General features: G+C 35.9%; 1 protein-coding gene across 5 annotated transcripts in view; it reads left to right on the top strand.

Annotated features, from left to right (window-relative positions):
- Window positions 1–13,095, top strand: part of VPS13C (vacuolar protein sorting 13 homolog C) — a 197,697-nt gene extending 184,602 nt beyond the window's left edge. For 3 of the 5 annotated variants that reach the window (XR_015252691.1, XR_015252690.1, XR_015252692.1), the window contains one exon: window positions 2,242–2,330. Coding sequence is in view for 2 of the 5 variants with exons in the window: in XM_086710843.1 (XP_086566969.1) it covers window positions 2,242–2,330; window positions 8,985–9,108; window positions 10,499–10,579; window positions 10,895–10,996 (396 nt within the window). In the remaining 3 variants the exon portion in view is untranslated. Of the gene's footprint in view, window positions 1–2,241; window positions 2,331–8,984; window positions 9,109–10,498; window positions 10,580–10,894 lie in introns of those variants that run through there. The other 2 variants (XM_086710843.1, XM_086710842.1) reach the window with 1 other exon arrangement.
- The last annotated feature ends 9,379 nt before the right edge of the window (window positions 13,096–22,474 follow it).

The following is a 22,474-nucleotide window of genomic DNA, read 5'->3' as shown; positions in this document are numbered from 1 at the left end:
TGCTGGATATACAAAAGAAATGAAAACTTCAGTCTTCAGGGACCAAGTATAACAAAACTTGTTATCGGGGTAAATATTAAAGAACACTGGAGTGTAAAATTATTCCCTCCTAGCCCTCTTACTATAATATGGATACATTCTAAATAATTTATTTGGGAATCTTTTCATTTACCCCATTTTCTTTTTCTCTTGAGTATTGCTCTGTATTTTTCACTAAGCTTTCAAAATTACTAAATCATACACTGTGTTTTCATAGGATATACTTTTCTGCTTCACCCTTATTCTCCTAAGATACTGTTCACACATGCATATATATATATATGCACACACACACATATATATATATGGCCAGTTTTTATTTAATATTCACTTGGTTCACATACTTGTGACTATATGATATTTAAAATGATGTCTGTTGCTTTTTTATTTTAATTACATTTTTCCATGTTCATAGAAATGCTTCACTCTTAATTCTTGCATTACCATCTATTGAGGTAACCTTCTAGTGTGTATTTGATCATTCCAAGTTGTTGGCATTAAAGATGCTTCTGTTATTTTACTAACACTAATAATTCTGTGATAAACATCCTTATAAATATTGTTTTTTCATATATTATTTCCTTAGAATTTACTTGAAAATCTTGAATGCTTTTGCTAAATATTGTAAATCTATTCTCCTGCTGCCATCAGTGACTGAATATCTTAATCTGAATCTCAGAGTGTAGTGGATTTTAGTAGTGCTTAAAATAGTTTCTGGTAGTGTAGTGTGGTGATACATTGCCCTTTAAAGGCTTTCAGTGGTTCAAAGCACAGTACCCTGATAAACTAATGAAAGTGCATACGAAATGGGAAGTGGGTAGTATTTCTTTTACATTGCATCTCAAATCTAAATATTTTAACATTTAAATTTCAAAGCTGAAAATAAGTGTATTGAATCGTTATATTCATTTCCCATTTTTCTTTATTATAGAATTTAAGGTATAAATATTGAAAGATTTTGGCTAATTCTCACAGGCAGGATGTGAAACAAGTGACTTAAATTCCACTTGTCTCTGAGACTCATTCTGAAGATGAGATCCTGTTTCTTTGGGGATTCATCTTTGTTCATGGCTTTTCATAACTGTCAAGGAATAACTGAACCAAGGATTTTCTAAAAATGTGTATTTAAGCATTGAAATAATAACAAATGTGCTTTCTCTGCTTGTGATTATTATTAGGTTATCCTTTAATAATATTGATGTTGTATTCTTGGTTATAAATGTTATGGTCTTGTTTATTAGGTATGTTTATGTTCTGTAGTTTCATATACATTATATCATCTGATCTTTAATCGTGCATTATAGATAATGTCAATGATATTTCATTAGCATTAGCTATAAAAAATAACTGTTTTTAATGTGTGCCAATTCAAATCACAATAGTTTGGAGACAGTTGAAATGAAAATAAATGTATTTTAATGTGCTATTTATACTTGAATTATTTATGCTTGTTAATTGTCTTTAGCAATAAATTGTGCCAGCTATTTGAAATCTTAGAAACTCTTCATGTTTGTGTTAATATTGACATAATATTTTCTTTTTTATCAAGAATATAATTTGGTGTATACATTGGCTTTTCATGCACGTTTAATCTATAAGACCACATAATTCAAAAACATTAAATATCAGTTCTCTTGGAATTTTATTATTGTGGTATATTTATCTCTCTGTAAATCAGTGATTCTTCACCTTTGAGAAGGGTCACAGACCACTTGAAAAAATCTGATGAAAAATATGAACCATCCTTTGAAAAAAGTTGCAAAACCACATTTTCAAAACTTTAGAGTCTATTTTAGACGGTTCATAGACCTTCCAGGTCCTTCCTTGGACCCAAGGTTAAGAACCCCTGTAATGTTAATGTCACACTTTTATATTTGCATATATTATATTCCGTTAATGAAAATGTGTGATTATTTCTGGTAGATATTTTTAAACTGCTGAGTTATCACAGAATGAGGTATATTTTATCAGAAGATCACTTAGTAAGTATTTAATACAGATTTGTCGTTTAAGGCACAGTGGAAGTTAATTTATAAATGTGCTATGAATATTTTTCTAGTTTCATGTGCCAATATTGTGTTTTTGTTTCTAATAATTCTTTTTCCTAACTAGCACTGTTACTATAATAAACTAATACACAGTATTGGAAATACTATTTGGATGCATGTACTACGCAAATCTTGAGTCTTGTTTTCTTTTCAGAATCATGTTAAAAGGTTAGAAGGAGAGACTTATCGATGCCACTGTGCTATTTCTGGAAGCAAGAAGACAATCCTTATGGTTACAAATAGGTATTAAGTTCAAGTGATATTTTTTCAAATGCAAACTATATAGATGATAAGAATTTTGAAAACTATCGTGGCAGAGGGTTTGGAGAACTATACTTAAATTACAAGATGTTCATTGTCAGTGAATCACAAAGATACACTCTAGATGGGTCCTTTGAGGTTGTCTATTCCAACCGTCTCATTTTGGAGATGTTGAAACTGAGGGTCAGCATGTATCCCAGTTACACCACTACTGAGAGACGGAGTCTAGAATGGACTCCATACGTATAGTAGTCATATGTTACACGTGAATTGTAAATCCAGCTATGGAAGCTGAATTCATGAATCATTTTTTCTTAGTAGGTTTTATTTTAGATGATGAGAACACCTTTTTTAAGGATGGTATTACTTCTGTGTGTTTTTTTCCAATTTTTTCTAAGTATTTTGGGAGTGGTAGATAATTTTTCCAAATGTAAGAACTTGGACTACAGTACGTTTATTTTCCTGAGATTTATCCTACATCACTTACTCCAAAATGGCTAGTATATATTAATAATCTTCAAAACTTTCTTAAGTTGTGTATTTCATAGGACCAAGCTAGGGTAGTTACAGTAGACAGAAATCTGAATTAAATTCTTTATTACATTGAAATATATTTGAATGGGAAGGAAAGAAAGTAAGACTAACATGACAGGATTTTGACTTAAACCATGAGCTTTTTCAGTGAGTCAACTAGTTGTATGGTTTGTCCATAAAGTAAAAATATTCACAGAACAATCTAAAAAGCATTTTTTACTGATTGGACAAGTAATCACTTATTTTTTATGCCCACAATTTTATAGTGTGTCCATTTTATTAGGCCAAAAACAATATTTGTTTGTATCATATATTGTACTTAGCTTCAATGGCAGTGTGTTAATTCATTTTAAAATTGTGTATCTTTTGGGGCGCCTGGGTGGCGCAGTTGGTTAAGCGTCCGACTTCAGCCAGGTTACGATCTCGCGGTCCGTGAGTTCGAGCCCCACGTCGGGCTCTGTGCTGACAGCTCAGAGCCTGGAGCCTGTTTCCGATTCTGTGTCTCCCTCTCTCTCTGCCCCTCGCTCGTTCATGCTCTGTCTCTCTCTGTCCCAAAAATAAATAAACGTTGAAAAAAAAAATTTTAAATTGTATATCTTTTATGTAATTCAATACTAGGTAATGGAAATCAGGGGTTTTTTGAGGGGTTGTTTCTGGTAATACTTAATACTTTAAAACTTGTTTGATTTAGGCATTTTTTGGGACTATTACTGTGCACATTATATACTTGGTTTTTCTTCAAGTAAAATGAAAAATCATAGTAATTTTAAATCTGGTCGCTTACAGAGCTTTTTGGGAGGCAGTTAGTAAAATATTCCTGACCAGTACAGTGACTTAAGTCTCCTTGTAGCTTTAGAAGACTCTAGCAGGAATTTCTTTGATTGAAGTAATTATCATTATGCTGATTTGTTTTACCTTTAATGCTTACTTAAAAATGGCATTTTGTCTAAAATTGGTGTTTTAAAAAATAACTCTTTTATTGCTAGAGTTATGCTTATTCATTGTATTTGATATAGATCAGGAATCAACAGAATTTCTTTAAGGGACAGATAGCAAATACTTAGGCTTTAAGGGCTATACTATTTCCCAGGTACTTAGCTTCACTTTGATTTGGCTCACAGCATAGTTTGCCCACCCCTGATAAAGACAATAATTTAAAGGATGGAAATAAAGTAACCGTAATTATGGTTTGTCTAGAACAGAACTGGTCTGTACTTTTGTCCCAATGAAATTTTTAGTAGCTATCCCTTTCATTCTTAAAAATGTCCTGGTTTGAATCATAAATTATGATAGCCCCTAAAAATAGCCTTTACCAGCAATCCCACCAGCCAGCTGGTATATCTCATTTTTACATTATACATATTTTGTAAAAACTATGTACAAAAAATATATTATGTATATGTAACTAACTTAGGTTGTTCACCTAACAGTGTATTATGATCATCTTCCCAAACCATTAGATATTCTTTGACAACATGATTTTTAATGACTATACAATATTGTATTTATGGCTATACTATAAGTTTTTCAAATGCTACCTTACTATTTGATAATCAGTTTTTTCCTTCCGAATACTGTATTATTATAAGCACGTCTTTGCAGCTGAGTCTTCTTGCAGCTAAGTCTATAATTATTTTCTTAGGATAAGTTATAATCAATGGGATTGCTGATTTAAAAATTGTGAAGGTTTTTGAGGCCCTGTCTATTGCCAAGTTGTTTTGTCAGAACAGTTGTAATTGATTTTTTTTTTTACATACAACTAACAGTACAAGAGAATGCACTTTATTTTGTGTGTTTTCCTAAGACTAGTGTTCTCATTTAAACTTTTTGGGTTTTGCTGACTTAATGGGCAGAAAATAATTCTTTGTTTTAATTAGCACTTGTTTGATTGCTAATGATTATGAACATTTTAATATATTCATCATCTATGTATATTTTCTGTTCTATGAATTGCTTTTTCATATCCTTTCTCATTTTTTGTTTTTTTCTTACTGAATTGAAATAGCATTTTGTAAGTTAATATTATCCCTTTTTACCCAATGTATTATTAATATTTTCATGATTATTTTTTGAGTTTTCCAATATAAAGGGCTTTTAATTTTTTCATATTGAAATTCATCCAAAATTTGGTCTCATTTTTTTTCTTATCAGTTTTTAGGAAAAAATATGAGTTCTTATGATCCAAATTTATTAGGCTATATCTCCACTAATTAATCCTAATTCCAGCTTAGTATTTTATTTTAGTAATCTTCATTAGGAAATTGTTCTCCAAACAGACATTTTTTTTTTTTAACCATCTGTGTTAGTCTGTGTTGGCTGCTATAACAAAAATACCATAGATAGGTGACTTAAACTACAAACATTTATTTCACTCCATTCTGGAGGCTGGGAAGTCCAAGATCAAGGTGCCAGCAGATTCTGTGTGTGGTGAGGGCTCACTTCCTGGTTCATAGATGGCTGTCTTCTTGCTATGTCCTCCCATGGCAAAAGGGGTGAGGGTGTTTTCTCAGGCCTCTTTTATAATGGCACTGATACCAATGCTGAGGGCTCCGCCCTCATGACCTAATCACCTCCCAAAGGCTCCAACTCTAAATGCCATCACAGTGGAGTTAGGATTCCATGTATGATTTGGGTGAGGATGTAAACATTCAGACCATTACACTAGCAGTGGCTAACAGAAATAGGGACACAGATAAAAGTTGTATCTCTGTCCGTTCCTCCTCTAAAAGAGGGACCTAAACATCAGTGATCTCACAGTGTGCTAGAGGCTAAGATAAAGTGATAAACAGAGACTCTGAAGACAGAACAACCTCTCAGTCCAGTAAGGTGAGAACCAAGGTGTTATGGGGAAGGTGTTAGGGAGAAGGTACTTGAGCTGTGTCTTGTGGACTATGGATTTTTCATATAGGTAAACAGCAGGCAATCAGAAGCATAAAAGATGAAAATATGGCACTTGGAATAATAAGATCATGTGAAATGGCTGGATTGTAGGATGTTTGTAGGGAATCACTGGGAGATGAAATAAGCCATAGGTGTCTGCTCATGACATCTGAAGGGTATAGATTTTATCATTAATGTGATGGAAGAGTATTAATTTTTTAAAAAGTATAGACATTTTATTGCTCATTGACCCAGCTTTTCACATAAAGGTATATGCACATTGTACACACATGTCTTTTTTAAATTCCCATTGCGACTTGTACACAAGGACTAATATGATGAAGTTTGCAGTTTAGAAGAATCTCTGGCAGCAGTTTGAATGCTGAATTGGAGAAGGATCAGAATGGAGACAGGGAGACCAGTTAGAGACTGGTTAGTTTTCTATTGTTGCACAGAAAATTACCGTAGAATTAGCACCTTAAAACAACACAAATTTACTATCTCACAATTTCCCTGGGTCTGGAGTCAGCGATGGCATGTCTGGGCTCTCTGCTCAGGGTCTCACAGGCTGAAATCAAGGCATAAGGCTTCCTTCCTGAAGGAAGGAAGTGGAAAGGATCCACTGCTAAGCTCATTTAATGTTGTTGGCAGGATTCACTTCCCTGTACTTGTAGGACTAATACCCCAGTTTCCTAGATCTCTGTCAGCTAGGCACCTGCTATCACCATCTAGAGCCTACCCTCATTTTGGCCATGTGGCTTTCTGCATCTTCAGCCCAGCAACTGCGCTCTGGATTCTCAGTCTCTGACCCAGATTTAAAAGGACCTTGTGGTCAGGTCACACCCACGCAGATCAAACTTTTTCTTAAAATCACCTGTGCCTTATAATAAAACCTAATCTTGGGGGTGAAATCCATCATATTAATAGTTGCGAGGGTTTATACCAGTCGATAAACCCACATATACTATACGCAGAATCATGGGGACCATCTTAGAATTCTGTGTACCATAGAGACCGTGGCAGTTACCCTGATAGGAGGTGGTGAGGTCTAAACTAAAAGAATCAAGACTGATAGAAGGAGCAGCCTTAAGAGACCAGAGCTTGGTGACTGATTAAATATAGAAGAGAAGGGAATAAAAGATGACCTTCTGGTTTGGGGCTTAGGTACCGAGGGGGTTGGAGCAAGAGGAAGAGAATGGTAAATGTGGAGCGAGAGGAAGAGAATGAAGGAGATTTAGAGTGGCAGGAGGACAGTAATGTTATTGGCCTGGTCAAGAGAGGAAGGAGTTTAAAGACAGTGGGAATGATGAATTTGCATTTGACACAGTGATTTGTAATAGTTATCTGTAACACTTAGCTCTTGTGATTCTCTTCTGGGGCAGGAGGTGGGGGGAAGTGTAATCCACTTTCTAGAGACTGTTTGGAATATGAAGGGGTGTGGAAGGATGTCACAATGATCGGAGGGCCCTACCAAGGCTGGGACTTCGGATGCTGAACTTCCTACCAAGCACAACACAGTCCCAACTCAGACCCAGATCACAGTAGTTCCTCTGCTGAAAAATACAGTGCTGGGGGTTTATTTTTATTCCTACCCTCCATTGGTTACCTAGTTCATTCATCTTTACCTTCTAAGCATCTGGAATCTAGCTTGCTCTCTTCCCTTCTCACAGCTGCTGCCTTCACTGACATTCTGTTTCCTGGTGGGAGTATTGTAGTAACTTTTTCCTTTGTCTACCCCACCTCTCCTCCCTTGGCCACTAGATCCATGACTCTAAAATAGGAAACTTTATCATGAAAGTTCCCCTTGCCTGTAGGTTAAAGTTAAAATTTATTTAAATGGAAAAAAAATTTTTTTAACGCAAAAAATTCTTTAAGATCTGGAACTAATTTTCTCACCTCTGTGTATATCCATCCAGCTACAGACCTCAACATTCCTCAAATAAACCTTCCCTTTCTTGTACTGCTGTTTATGTCAGTGATCTATTCCATTTGTCTAGACTATCATTTTCCTTTCCCACGTAGAGAACTCCTTTCTTTCAAAAATCAGCTTTTCGGGGCGCCTGGGTGGCTCAGTCAGTTGAACGTCCGACTTCGGCTCAGGTCATGATCTCATGGTTCATGAGTTCCAGCCCCGCGTCGGGCTCTGTGCTGACCGCTCAGAGCCTGGAGCCTGCTTCAGATTCTGTGCCCCCCGTCTCTCTCCGCTCCACCCCTGCTTGCGCTCTGTCTCTTTCTGTCTTTCAAAAATGAATAAACATAAAAAAAATAAAATAAAAATCAGCTTTTACGCCACATACTTTACCCACATAATCAGTCCCTCTCTCTTGTGCTCCAGAAGAATTTTCCACACTGCTATTGCACTCATCTAACTGTGCTGAGATATATATTTATGTGTTTATTTGTCTTCTAACCTATAAGTACCTCTCAGGCAGAAACCGTATCTTTCTTGTTTTTCCAGCACCCTGAATATTTGTAGAATTAACTGTTCCTCTACTTTCCTAATCATGCTCTCTGTAATGGAAACTTTAGAATCAAGTATGGTTATATCAGTAATTAATCTGAATCACACACTGGGAAATCAATGCAGATGGCCTTTAAGGACTCTATGATTTTTCTTTTTTTCTTTTTCTTTTTAAAAAAAATTTTTTTTTTTTTTTTTGCTATTGAGTAAAATGGGATACTCACTCTGTGATACAGTACATTAGTGTTAAAGTGTTCAAACCTGATATTTATTAATAGGCCTAAAGTGAAACTTTGCTGACATTTGAGGTTTCTGACATTTCCTGCACATTCTTTCTTGACTGGAAGGCATAGATGATTGACAGTAAAGAGCAATTAATAATTTTCCAAGTGAAACCTTTTCAGGAGCTTCTGCCTTTATTGCTTCCTGGATGAGAGTACAGCCTGTTCCTTATGTGTTTTAAAGATGATTTTAGTATTTCGGTCAGTTTTTAAAAAATTACACTTTTCTGAATTTTGCAAGATTGGCAGAAGGGGAATTTTTGAATGTCTGCTATGTTGGTTGGTAGGGGCCGTATTTGCTCTTTATTTGACAGCTACCTACCTAGACTTTTTTTTAATAGGAAGCGTACCTTTTTATTTTTTAAGTGCCAGGTTATATTGTTTACTGAGCTAGTTCCATGTCTGCCATCCAGCAGAGCAAAATATTAGACTAATTGTCTTTATCACCACTTGCATGTTTTGTTTCCTTTTGCAAAACAGGCGAGTGTTGTGTATAAAGGAAGTTGAAATCCTAGGCCATATGTCCATAGACTGGCAGTGTCCATTTGAAGATTTTGTGTCTCCTCCAAGTGTCCATGGAAACCTGCTAAAAATTTCAGTCAAGGTAAGAATAAATGAGTTGCATGTTCAGAGCCAAGAATTTGTTAAGTGAGTGGAAACCAGTGCTTTCTGGCTCTCTTTTACAGTTAACAACACAGAGTGTTTGAAGGATCATGGTGAGGATGATGATGATGATACTATTATAATAATATGGTGAAGTATAAGGAAAGATGTGTTATAATCACTTATTTGTGTACTGTACTTTTTTGACAGTCCTTGATTGTGTTGAGTGAATTATCAATTCTGTTCAATGAAAGAATTAGGATGTTGATACTTCCTTTTTGCCAGAATAAAGCATTCGTAAATAGAATATTTTTTCTAATGTCATATGAATAACTATTTTGCTGCAATCTTAGATGCTTCTGGAAAGATTCCTTTTTTTAGGTTTTTATAAATTAGATTATTATAAATATTTTATCTGAAACACTCATGTTTTATCATAGTTGGCACTTACAAAATACTAATACAATTTAAGTATATAATACTTTCATGTCCTTCTGTCCCATCATTTTCCAAGAAAGAACTTTTGAATTACATAGCAAGTAATTAGCAGAATTGATGCCCTCACCTTTTGCTTAGTTCTCAGACTCACTTTGAAATGTATAATTTTTATTATATATGATATATTGTAAATTTATTTTCACCCCTTAAAAAAACACCACAAATTATCATTCTAAGAATGGTAACTACTAGAGTATGTATTTTCTTCTAAGCAGTAATGATGTTATCTCTATTATTAAAACCATCTGAAAACTATTTATCATAAAATTTAGTAGTTAGAGATGTAGGTACTTTTATCCTTTAATTTATGTTTTCTTTTCACAGAAGCTCACAAATAAAAGAAATTGCGAAACAGTACCATTTTGTTTTTCAGCCTCACCTCATTGTAGAGTGTCAAAATCGAAAGAGCCTCTTGGTATATGAAACATAGTTTTCAGACTAGGAAAGACTGTGTCACTCTGCATATATATTACAGGCTCCTGGGTTATCACTCTTCTTTCACATCCGTGGTGAAAATTGACTCAGTGTGTTTTACATTATATAAGAATTTTATCTATCAGCCAAGGAAATGAAGGAAGGATTTTTTGATTTGTCAGATGTGGTGAGTTATCAAGTGCTGTTTCTGTAGGCTATTTATCATAGCCTGTAGAAAGTCATTATTTTGTACAGATAGTTGTGTAGTCATCCGATTTCATAAGTTCTAACAGCTCACACATATGGAACCACTAGCCTTGTACCAAAATGATTTAGTACTTACCATACCTGAATAGGTATATTTCATTAGTCTATTTGTTATAAAATAGAGTTTACATTTAAGCATGCAATTAAAAGTTAGAATTTTTTTTTTCTTCCCCAGAATAATTTTTCTTCTGTCATTGTTTCTTTTGAAACAGGAGCAGAGTCTGTTCCACAAAAAAGACAGTGCCAGTCATGGCTGCCGGCACATTTATCTGCAGGATAACGCCACAGCAGAGGTAAACAATTTATTTTAAAGAATGACCCTTAATTTTTTAGCTGAAAGATTTTTTTAATCTGTTATAATAATACCCATTATTTCTCTCAAAAGATCTTCCAGTTATAACTCTGGATGGATATGTAAGCTTAAAATAATATATTGCAGTCTTAATGGAGCAGAAGCGTCTTATTTTGCATTGCCTGTTTGGATTGTGTATTCTTATCCTCTGCTGTCGGACCTGTGTGGAGAGCTTCAGTTCTTGCTTTTAGACCTTTCTCCTTCACATGAGCCCATACTTGTCTTTACCATTCATAACAAATATTTTATTTTACAGAGAGTATGTAATGCCATTGGTGATGCACAGTCAATGAGACACCAGCAAAAATTAATGAAGCAATCATCACTGAAACTTCTCAGGCCCCAGACACCATTTTAGTCACAGATCCCAGGGGGCTGCTACTGGGAGAAAAACCAACCATCAGTCTTGTCTATAAATCACTCTTTTTTATCTTGCTAAAGAGAATTTTTCAAGCTATACTGTAGTTTTAGAATTATTTTCCAGGATAGTGTTGGATTTTCCATTTTTTTCCCTTTACTTTTGACTCTAATTTTGTAACTCTGTGTTGTCAGCAATTCACTTTTCTGCACTGCCACTCAAATGAGTCAGACCCTCAAAGAAATATCACTTTAAACCCAGAATGAAATTTCCATTAATGTTTAAATTGTGAAACAAAGGGCATTGGGCTTGTTTTTAATTAAAGTTCTTGTTGAAGAATAAGAAAAGAGCTTTGAATGACAATTGTTCTTTAGGAGGTTTTGGACAAACCTTTGGACAGATACTGGGTATTTTATTTAGGGGTAATTTATTCAATAATTGAACTGAGATAATATTTTGGGGCAACCAGGTAATTGAAGAAAAGCCACTGAAGGAAGAAATGACATGTTTCCTATTTTCTTTTCATGTTATTTTTCTCCTAATAAAACACGTTTTCCTTTGGTGCTTATTTTTCTTCCTTGCATTACAGTATAAATGCATATGGAAAATCAAATCTTAAAATATCTGTGGTCCGGTCTCTGTAACGTAGCATTCGTGAAACTTTTGAAATTATTTCCATGCTCTTTCAAGAGGAACTTAAATGGCACAATTATAACTTGCTGATGCATGAAAATATTGTACTTTAAGTTTTTCAAGACTCAGAAATATGAAAAGCTCAATATTTCTATATTCTTAGAGATTGTTTTTTTAATAAATTGAAAGATTTTTAAGGGCATCATAAATTAATACTTAATGCATACCTTGAAATGTATTTTAAATACTTACAGAAAGAATGAAAAAGTTAATTGTGTATATAAGTAAAATAAGGCATATATAAGAACACTGTGGAAAATAACTGGTCAGTGTGTCCTTTGAGGGAGCAAGCCTGTGAGAATCTGTTCGGCACAGTAATATTTTTGTCGTTTCCACACCTCACTTACGCTGACCAGAGATATACTGCCTACAAAAGCTTTTTAAAAAATGCTTAGAAACATCTGACTTCGGCTCTGGTGATGATCTTGCAGCTCATGCGTTCAAGCCGCGCGTCAGGCTCTGTGCTGAAAGCTGGAGCCTGGAACCTGCTTTAGATTCTGTGTCTCCCTCTCTCTCTGCCCCTCCCCTGCTTGCTCTCTTTCTCTCTCTCTCTCTCTCTCTCTCTCTCTCTCTCTCTGACACACACACACAAATAAATAAACATTAAAAAAAATTTTTTAATGCTTAGAAGTATTTAATTTCCTTGAATGAATCGTTACATTTGCTTCTGGTTTTTACATGGCATTTATTTCAAATCACTAAATTCATGATGGAATGAAGATGTGAATATACTTGGTTTGCTCTGTTTTTGTTGATGTGTGGTAGTTTCTACTATCTTTATGTTTTTAAAGACCAGCCTTAAATCTTTTTAGTTATTGTTTACTGTAGACTCTAGAAAGAGGATATAATAACTAATGCCCTAAATATTTGATCTCTGATATAGAATGGTGGTCTTTGCCTTTTCAACATCTTTTTTTTTTTTCTGTGAAGGAAAGTGTCATGTATAAAACTTCCAGCCTTAAACAGAATTTCTGCATCAGTGGTTAATTGCAATTTATTAAATGGAGCATTATAAACAGAATTTCACAGCAAATGTGCTCGTATTCTGTGTCTTTAAAGCAGACTTAATCAGGAATTTGAGATATCTGATTATATGTCTCATATGAATCACAGCTATTGACAGTGTCCTAAATATTTAAGTAAATCATATTGTACTGATGGCATGTACAAAAAACATTGAACTAAAAGAATTCATAGAAATATTATAAATTCACCATCTCAGTTGGCATAGAAATAAACTGTCAAATATATGTAACATTTTAATTTGATTTAATCCCCTGAGACTGAAATAATTCATTGGTAAAGTGTGATGTCTTTTGTATTTTTAAAAATGCTTTCAGAGTCATTTACTTGTGTAGGAACTGAAAGAAATAAAACGTTTGGTGCCTTGTTTACAAGGGTGAAAACTTTGTGGGTTTGTGTTAAATGTTCAAATAACATTTACTTCTACTTTATCTTTTCCTTTTCCTCTTCCAGTCCTGTCATAGGGAGAAGTTAAATTAATAGTTAGGGAGCACTTCAAAAGTGCTAGTTAGGGAAGGGCTTTGCTGAAAGGTACTGAGCCCCTTTACCACCCTGGAGGTCTCTGGCACAGGTCTTCAGTTGGGGGTGGGGGCGGAGAATACAGAGAATGTATTTGACGAGGGCCCAGCTCCTCCACTTTGCAATCCTGGGCTGCTTTTGCACTGGGGCTGTGCCTTCTGTGGTTTCTATTAGTTCCTGACGGTGCAAGGCAAAGGTACTAGGGCAGGTCCATTCCTGGGAGACAGGAATTCCTCTGATAGCTGACTGGCTTGAAGACTTTTCAGTGGCCTTGCAGAACCTTTCTTAGGTTGCATGATAGTCTGGGAGGCTCCTACCAAGTCTGTTCCTCTCCTCCACCCTCCTTCTACTCCCTTCCTGGGAGAGACTACAGATCTGAAGGCTATCCCGGTACTGAATTAGTCAATAGGAAGAACAGGTGCATGATTGTGTACTGTCGCAAAGTGGGGGCATCAAAATAAGAAAGAAAAAGTGCGTAGATGTGTAGACCAAAGCTTCATGTGAACATCTGATCTAGGGTGAATCTACTTACATGTGTTTCATGATTTTCAATTATGTATGGGAGAGGAACTTTTTCTTTTTTTTTAATTGGCCCTTTAGGCCTCTAAGTGTATTGATCTGGTGCTGCCTCCATCTGTATTTTTAAGTGTTCCACATGCATTTCTAAGGCACAGCCAGGACTAAAAATTAATGCTCTAGACTGGAAACAATTAAAGAAGAGTTCTACAAATATCAGCGCTAATTAAAATAGAGAGCTGTAGTTACTACCAGAGCTATAAGAACCATCTTTCTACTGAGGAGAAAACCAAAGATTCTTGAAGAATAGGAGATTATTCATATCACAGATCATCTATCCTTGAGGTACAGGTCCTTTTGGTTGTAAATGACTGCCAGAATGTCCACTAATAGTGATGAAATTGGGTTTAATGCATGTATGTGTTGGTTCTGAAAAGAAATGGAAACTCACTGGAGCAGAGAGGGAACACGTTTTCCTTGGTAATTGTGCCTATAGGAAGAATTTCGGCTTATTCTTGGATTCATGCTTGAAAGTATTTTGAGTTACAAGGCTATATCATTCAAATACTTAACATTGAGCTGGAAAAACCCTTAGAAAGGCTTTTTGTTTGGTTGGTTTTTATATACAACAGACCCACCATCCCTTACCAAATTTTTAAAAAGTTCTGGAAACTAAAAAGGTTTGCATAAATTTGAGGTAAAGATATTTGACAGAAAGTTCTGAACTTGAACTGACAGGAGACTAATTTTGGCATTTATTATATTTGGTAGAAATGAGTTGGGCTGTAGCAAAATTAATATATTTGATTATGGGGTATGGCTCCAGATTTCACTGGAGATATATGAAGCATATTGTCTTTCTAAAACTTAAAAACCTTTGTATTCTGAAACACATCTGGCCAAAGAGTTTCAGATAAGACAATGTAGATCTGTATACCCTCAAAATTATCTATTTATTAAAGTTGCTTTCTGAATTTTAGAAATAAACTATAGGAGGAGCAACTGAATTTTCTTCTACTTCAGACCATGCCACTGTTCCATTTTATAGTTACGCTGGAAAATTGTTTTGATACAATGTTCAAAGTAATCGATGTTGACATACAGGAGACTGAAATGTTACCATGGGGTGGTGCATCATAAAGATTTATGAAGGGGCACCTGGGTGGCTCAGTCGGTTAGACGTTGGACTCTATTTCGGCTCAGGTCATAATCTCATGGTGTTGAGATCGATCCCAAAGCCCTGCTTCAGGCTCTTTTCTCTCTCTCTGCCCCTCCCTCTCCACCTCCCCACCCCCACCCCTGGCTCACGTGCGTGCGCATTTTCTCTCTCTCTCTCTCAAAATAAATAAATATTTTTTAAAAAATAAAGATTTATAAAAACTCTGGGGGAAGAAATGCAGATTAGAACAACATCATGATTTCTGTCCCCTTGTATATTAATTAAATATCCGGTGGATGAATAGTTTTTAGGATTGACCTCTAGTGGGAAAATAATTCAAATAGTAAAGAAATAAGCTAACATGATCCTCTAGTTTGATAATATCCACTAGGATAATAGTAAACACTTCATAAAGAGGATTTAGTTCTTCAGTGTTTTGTTTGTTTTTTAACTTGAAGAATGACCAAGTGGCTTCCTTAGAGATTGACTATAATGCTTAAAACATCCCTGGTGTGGTTTAAATTCCATGATAATTTTCATCAAAAGTAGATTTCAGATCTTGGTCTTTGGGTTTGTTTTTGTAGAAAATATTTACCTTACACCTTTCTTTTTTTCCCCTCAGACAAACCACTTTTCCCCTTGGCCGTCATTTAAGCTTTATACCTCTTCCCTTTTTTTTATACATCATTTTACTTCTTTTCATGGTACCTCTCTATTATTAAACTCTCTTCATTAAGTAGATTTTATACTGACATCTGGTGTACTACAACCCAGGGGCCAAACAATATGTTCTTGCAAATAAAGTTTTATTGGAACACAACCACACGCATTCATTTGTCTTGGTTATGGCAGTTCCCATTCTACAGTGACAGAGTTGGATAGTTGTGACAGAGGCAGTATGGCTGACAAAACCTAAAATAGTTACTCTCTGACCCTTTACAGAACAAGTCCGTCAATCTTGACATTATACTATATAGTGAATCCTACAGGTGGAATAGAAATGAGACACTAAATGATTTACCCACGACCTTATGGTGAGATAGGAGCTAAAATTAGGCTCCAGCACATACCATTCTCCTTCTTTTATCTCTACTTCTTCCTCTTCATTTTTACTAGAAACAAGGATGCCTGTGTCAATTTTGAATAAACATGGCCAATGTTAGCTTTTTAGGTTTCTTTTAGAACCTCACACCTTTATCCCAAGATTATCTATGTATTTTCTCCTCATCTGTGTTTAAGGCCTAACAGTAGTAACACAAGCATTTTCCATAGTAACACTTAAAATCTAAGTTGGCCCTTTGTCTGAATTTATTTTTTCCTAGAGAATTCTTGTATGTGGTCTAATATTATTGTGGCAGTTTACTAGCTAGCAAACATAGCTTTTGATGTGTAAGCATTAGGAAGTAAAAACTTTGGATATAGGACATAAAACTTGCCTCTTTTCTAATGTACAGTCAGAACAAAGATCAAATGCATGCTATTCTGCCGTATTCAAACCAATAGAGAGTTCTACTGATATCTGAAGCAGAAAGAAATGCCCAAGATACGTACTTTATCACAACAGATGGCCTTACCAAGGAGGAAATTATGTTTTTAAGCACAGTACGTCATATTACAGAGTAATAACATAACAAATGAGCAGGTGTTTGAAGATTGCAATTTGAATGGAAGCTACAACATTTTAGCTTCATCAGAGGCTGCTGCTGCAAATCAGTTAGGCAAGCACTTATTGATGGTTTAAATTAAGAAGCCACACTTGAACAGAGCCCATTTCCCTTCCCAAGGAGTGCTGTTAAAGATTCTTAACCTACTATGACACTTCTGATATAATCTTCCCTATTTCATTCAATTCAGGTTGATTCACACACACTTTCAAAAATAGTTTAAGAAAAAGGGTGTATGTGTGTGGCATGAATAGAGGATTAACAGAATTCTTTATTTTTTAAATAAAAATTTTGTAGACTCTGGTTATTTGAACATCAGTAACTGTCATGGCAGTAGTAGAGTTTTTGTTTCTTTAAGCTAAGCTAAGGGAACCATGCTCGTGAGAAATTCTGAAATAGTTGTAAGGTCTTTGTGACATTTTAATACATCTGGAATTATTAACCATAAATACATTGCAGGAAACAGTTCCTTGCCCACGCTAAAGATTCCTATGGTTAAAGCTTAGAGATCTAGAAAATGCTCCTTTTGGATTGACCCCAAATGCATAGAGTGGAAATCTTGCATGACTATTATTACAATCCAGATGGTGAATGGGTGGTATTGAAAACACTGTTTTGTAAGGGCCATAAAGACTGATTACCCATGACTTAGACTGGTGAATAAGAATATATTGCCCATTCTACCTAAAATTAATGACTCAATCAATGTTGAATTATAATGCAGCTCTTTAAGAAGCACCAATAATGCTTACTGTTGTTTTTAATTTAAAAAAAAATTTTTTTTTGAAGGAGAGAGATAGAGCATGAGCGGGGGAGGAGCAGAGAGAGAGGGAGACACAGAATCCGAAGCAGGCTCCAGACTCTAAGCTGTCAGCACAGAGCCTGATGCGGGGCTCAAACCCACGAACCATGAGATCATGACCTGAGCCGAAGTCGGACGCTTAACCGACTGAGCCACCCAGGCGCCCCCAGTAATGCTTACTTTTATGTCAGGTTGATGAATTTTAATATCACTCATTTTTTTTTTGGAGGCCATTCAGTTAGAGGCCTTTATTTTAGTTGTACTTAAATTCCTAGAATTATAATAGTCCCTAGTTGGAAGGTCCTTATATTCAGCATAAATCTGTTTTCTTGTGGCTTCCATCTGTTGAACTAAGTCCCAAATACTTGGGGCCATCAAAGTAAGAATGACTCTTTTTCTGCATATGGAAGTCTATATAAGGGAGCACTGCATAATGGAATTAAGGACTGGCCACATGTCCTACCATTCATTCAGTAAAGCATGTAAGCCTTCACGTTCTCATCTTTTTCTACCATTCCTGATTACACAGAACTTCATGTCATTCCATAGTCTCAATGGCTATCTCCTAAATACAACAAACGATTTACCTGTACCCATCTCAGATAACAGTATACTGAGCTGAATGAGTGTTAAGCAACCAACTTGGCAGAGTGAAACTTGCACAATTATATATTTTCTTTTGATTTCCTAATAATAATAAGTATCCCAACCTATTAACTTCCTACATAAAATAAAATTACCCCATTGTTTTAATAATCTCCCCCATTATTACAGTTTATTCGTCTTATAACTTTTTTTTAATGTTTACTTTTGAGACAGAGTGCAAGCGGGGGAGGGGCAGAGAGAAAGGAGACACAGAATCCAAAGCAGGCTCCAGACTCTATGCTGTCAGCATAGAGCCCGACGAGGGGCTTGAACTCACAAACCATGAGATCATGACCTGAGCTGAAGTCAGATACTTAACCAACTGAGCCACCCAGGTGTTCCTCATCTTATAACTTTTACTTATGCAAGAGTATTGTTGAATTATCCCTTTTATCACTCAATAAAAAGCAAGATTGAATTTGTATGGTACTATAAATTTAAAAATCAAAATAACCCTGAAAAAATTATTTTACCTCTCTCAACCTCAGTTTCTTTGTTTGAAAACAAGACCTTTGGGCCAGAACTAGCTTTCTGTAACTGTTAAGGAATTTGGTTATTGATAAAATACTAAGTTTACAATAGTTATTTTTGAGACAGGAGTTGTGTTACTTGAACTTTTTATTGCCTCTTTCTTACAAAATCCCCATAGACATTAAATGTATATTTTAAATAATCAGTGAGGTTTGGGTTTTTTTTTTTTTAAACCACAAAGAGTAAAATCTACTTAAGTAGGCGAGATATTGTTGGTACTACTAGTATGTGAGAATAGTCTGGATGCGGAAAGTACAGGTAACTGGGTGCCAAAAGAGAGCCTTGATGTGACCTGTGAAGGCGAATGGCCATGTCTGGAGCCAGGCTATTGCTGTGAAGATGGAGTCCTGCTCTTCTTTCTCAGAGGCACACCCTCATCAGTGCCCTTTAGTTGTCTGAAGATCTAGGCTGTATTTGATGCAGTCATAGCTCACACGATGCCACACCAAACATCTGTAAGATAGCACTACATGGACTGACTGTTTCTGTCCCCCAAAATTCCTGTGCCAACATTCTAACCCCTGAAGTGATGGTCTTAGGGGATGGGGTCCTTAGGAAGTAAGTAGGTTATGAGGATAGGGCCCTCAGGAAGGAAATTAGTGCCTCTATAAAAGAGACCCTGAGACGCCTGGCTGGCTCATTCAGAAGAGCATGCGACTCTTGGTCTTGGGGTTGTGAGTTTGAGCCTCACACTGGGTAAAGAGATTACTTAAATTAAAAAAATTTTTTTTTTTTTTTTAAATTAAAAAAATTTTTAAAGAATTGATTTAAAAAAAGAGACCCTGAGAGAGCCCTCATCCCCATCCACCACGTAAGGACAGAGAAGGCGCCGTTTTGTCTATGAAGAAATAGGTTCTCCCCAGACACCCAAAGTACTAGCACCATGATCTTGAATTTACCAGACTCCAGAGCCATGAGAAATGTCTGTTGCTTATAAGCCACCCAATTTATGGAATTTTTGTTATAGCAACCCAAATACACTAATCAGACAGGCACCCACTCAGAAGATTCTCCCGCTGGCTAGCCCTGTCACTTGAAATTTTGCTGAAGACCTTGCTTTGGGTAAAGGATTATAAATGTTAGCCATATGGGTTAATTTGCATGGGTTAATTTGCCATATGAGAAAGATAGTAGGCTACTGCCAGGATTAGACTGCCAAGAAATTAGGAGAAGAAATACCCAATAAAAAATGTTAAATAGATACACTTTAAAAGGATTCAAAATGAGATGCTATAAAAACAGAAGAGGCAAATTTGAATAAGAACTAAATAGATCTTCTAGAGATAGAAATACCATTGAAATAAAAAGTCAATGAACAGCCACAACAGTAAATTAAAAATAGCTGAAGAATTGGTGAACTGGAAAATAGAACTGAGTTCATATCCTGGAATGCAATAGAAATAAAGAGATGGAAAATATAAATAGGCAACATGGAGGATAGAAAGAAAAATCCAGCATACTTCTAATCCAAGTCCTAGAAGGAGAGAATAGAGAAATTGTTGATATGTTCCAGAATTTATGAAAGATAAGATGCGATAGATGCCGGAAACAAAGTGAGCCCAGAGCAGGATAAATAAAAATAAATCCAAACCTAACATACACTGGATTGAAACTATAGCCATGCAAACACAGAGAAAAACAGAAAAAACAAAACAGATTACAAGAGATCAACAATTAGACTGACAACAGAATTCTCAACATAATAGCATCTGGAGACAAGGGGTATTTACATATTTTTGAGAGAAAACCAATTGGCTGCCTAGTTGTGTTTAATTAGCTATATTATCATTGAACAGTATGGACTAAATAATACCATCTTCAGCAAAGAAAAATAATTTCTCACTTTCAGGTCCTTTTTAAAAAAATTACTAAAGGATGATCTTCAGGAGAAAGGAAGTTGAACTCAGAAGAAATAAAATATAAGAAGCAATGGAAATAAATAGGTAAACTTTAAAACACTACTTTAAATAGAAACAAAGGTGCGTAAGAAATTCATCAGAACTTTGCAAGACATGGAGAAAATTATAAAACCCTATTGAGGGGCGCCTGGGTGGCGCAGTCGGTTAAGCGTCCGACTTCAGCCAGGTCACGATCTCGCGCTCCGTGAGTTCGAGCCCCGCGTCAGGCTCTGGGCTGATGGTTCAGAGCCTGGAGCCTGTTTCCGATTCTGTGTCTCCCTCTCTCTCTGCCCCTCCCCCGTTCATGCTCTGTCTCTCTCTGTCCCAAAAATAAATAAACGTTGAAAAAAAAAAAACCCTATTGAAATAAGTCTTAAATTTTCTTAAAAGTTATACAATGTTCATGAATGATAAGACTCGTTAAAGAATAATGTTCCAACTTATCTATATAATCAGTGTGATTCTAATCAACATTCCATTAATTGTGGGGGTTTTTTTGTTTTGGGTTTTGTGTGTGTGTGTGTAACTTAAAAGGCTGTTCCAAGCATTCACATGGAAAATGAAAGGCCAAGAACTGGCAAGTCAATTTGAAGAATAAGATCAAGTAGAGAGGATGTGTTTTTTTCTTTCAAATTTTAAAGCTTATTAAAGAACCCATAATTTTAATTAAAACGTCATATTCTCATAGTAATAGGTAGGTAGATATAACAAAAAAGACTAATTACAGACCCATGTAATATGTGATAATAAGAATACTAAGGATAGTAAATAAAGCATATGATTTTTACAATATAGTTTCAGGCACTATTGTAAGTGCTTTACATATTCTAACTCCTGTATCTGCAAAGGTACATTAAATTTCAGTCAAACACAGCAGCATTACTCATAATGGCCAAATGGTGGAAACAACACAAATGTCTACCAAGGGATGAATGGATAAACAAATTATGGCATACCTATACAATGCAATATTGTTCAGCCATGAAAAAGAATGAAGTATTGAAATATGCTACAAAATGGATGAATCTTGATAGCATGCTGGTAAGGGAAAGAAGCCAGACACAAAAGGTCACATTTTGTGTGGTTCCTTGTATATGAAATACCAGAGGCAAATCCATAGAGACAGAAAGCAATGTCGTGGTGCTAGGGGCTAGGGAAAAAGAATATGGAGAGTGATTACTTGAAGAACATGGGATGTTCTTCTGGAGTGATGAAAATGTAAAACTACAGAGAGGTTGTTGCCACACAACATTGTGAATGCACTAGATGCCGCTGAATTGTACACTTTAAAATGGTTCATTGTTGTTTTTTAAAAATTTTTTTCAACGTTTATTTATTTTTTTGGGGACAGAGAGAGACAGAGCATGAACGGGGGAGGGGCAGAGAGAGAGAGGGACACACAGAATCGGAAACAGGCTCCAGGCTCTGAGCCATCAGCCCAGAGCACGACGCGGGGCTCGAACTCACGGACCGCGAGATCGTGACCTGGCTGAAGTCGGACGCTTAACCGACTGCGCCACCCAGGCGCCCCTAAAATGGTTCATTGTTAATATGAACTTCACCTCAGTACAAAAACAAACTTCAGTCATCAAGAATAGACTATTCAATAAATGTGCTTGGGAAATTGGTTCATGCATATGGAGAAATATAAAATTAGATTTCTTCTTCATACATTACACTAAAATAAATACCAGGTATATTAAAGCCCTAAATACAAGCAGGACTTTAAAACTTGCTGAGATGAGCACTGGGTGTTGTATGGAAGCAAATTTGGCAATAAATTATATTTTATTTATTTTTTTTTTTTTAATTTTTTTTTTCAACGTTTATTTATTTTTGGGACAGAGAGAGACATAGCATGAACGGGGGAGGGGCAGAGAGAGAGGGAGACACAGAATCGGAAACAGGCTCCAGGCTCCGAGCCACCAGCCCAGAGCCCGACACGGGGCTCGAACTCACGGACCGCGAGATCGTGACCTGGCTGAAGTCGGACGCTTAACCGACTGCGCCACCCAGGCGCCCCAATAA

Source organism: Puma concolor, chromosome B3 (genome assembly GCF_028749965.1).
Source record: "Puma concolor isolate L17-30 chromosome B3, mPumCon1.1.hap2, whole genome shotgun sequence".
NCBI lineage: Eukaryota > Metazoa > Chordata > Mammalia > Carnivora > Felidae > Puma > Puma concolor.
The sequence above is the reverse complement of the archived record's forward strand: the minus strand, read 5'-3'. Positions and strand labels throughout refer to the sequence as shown.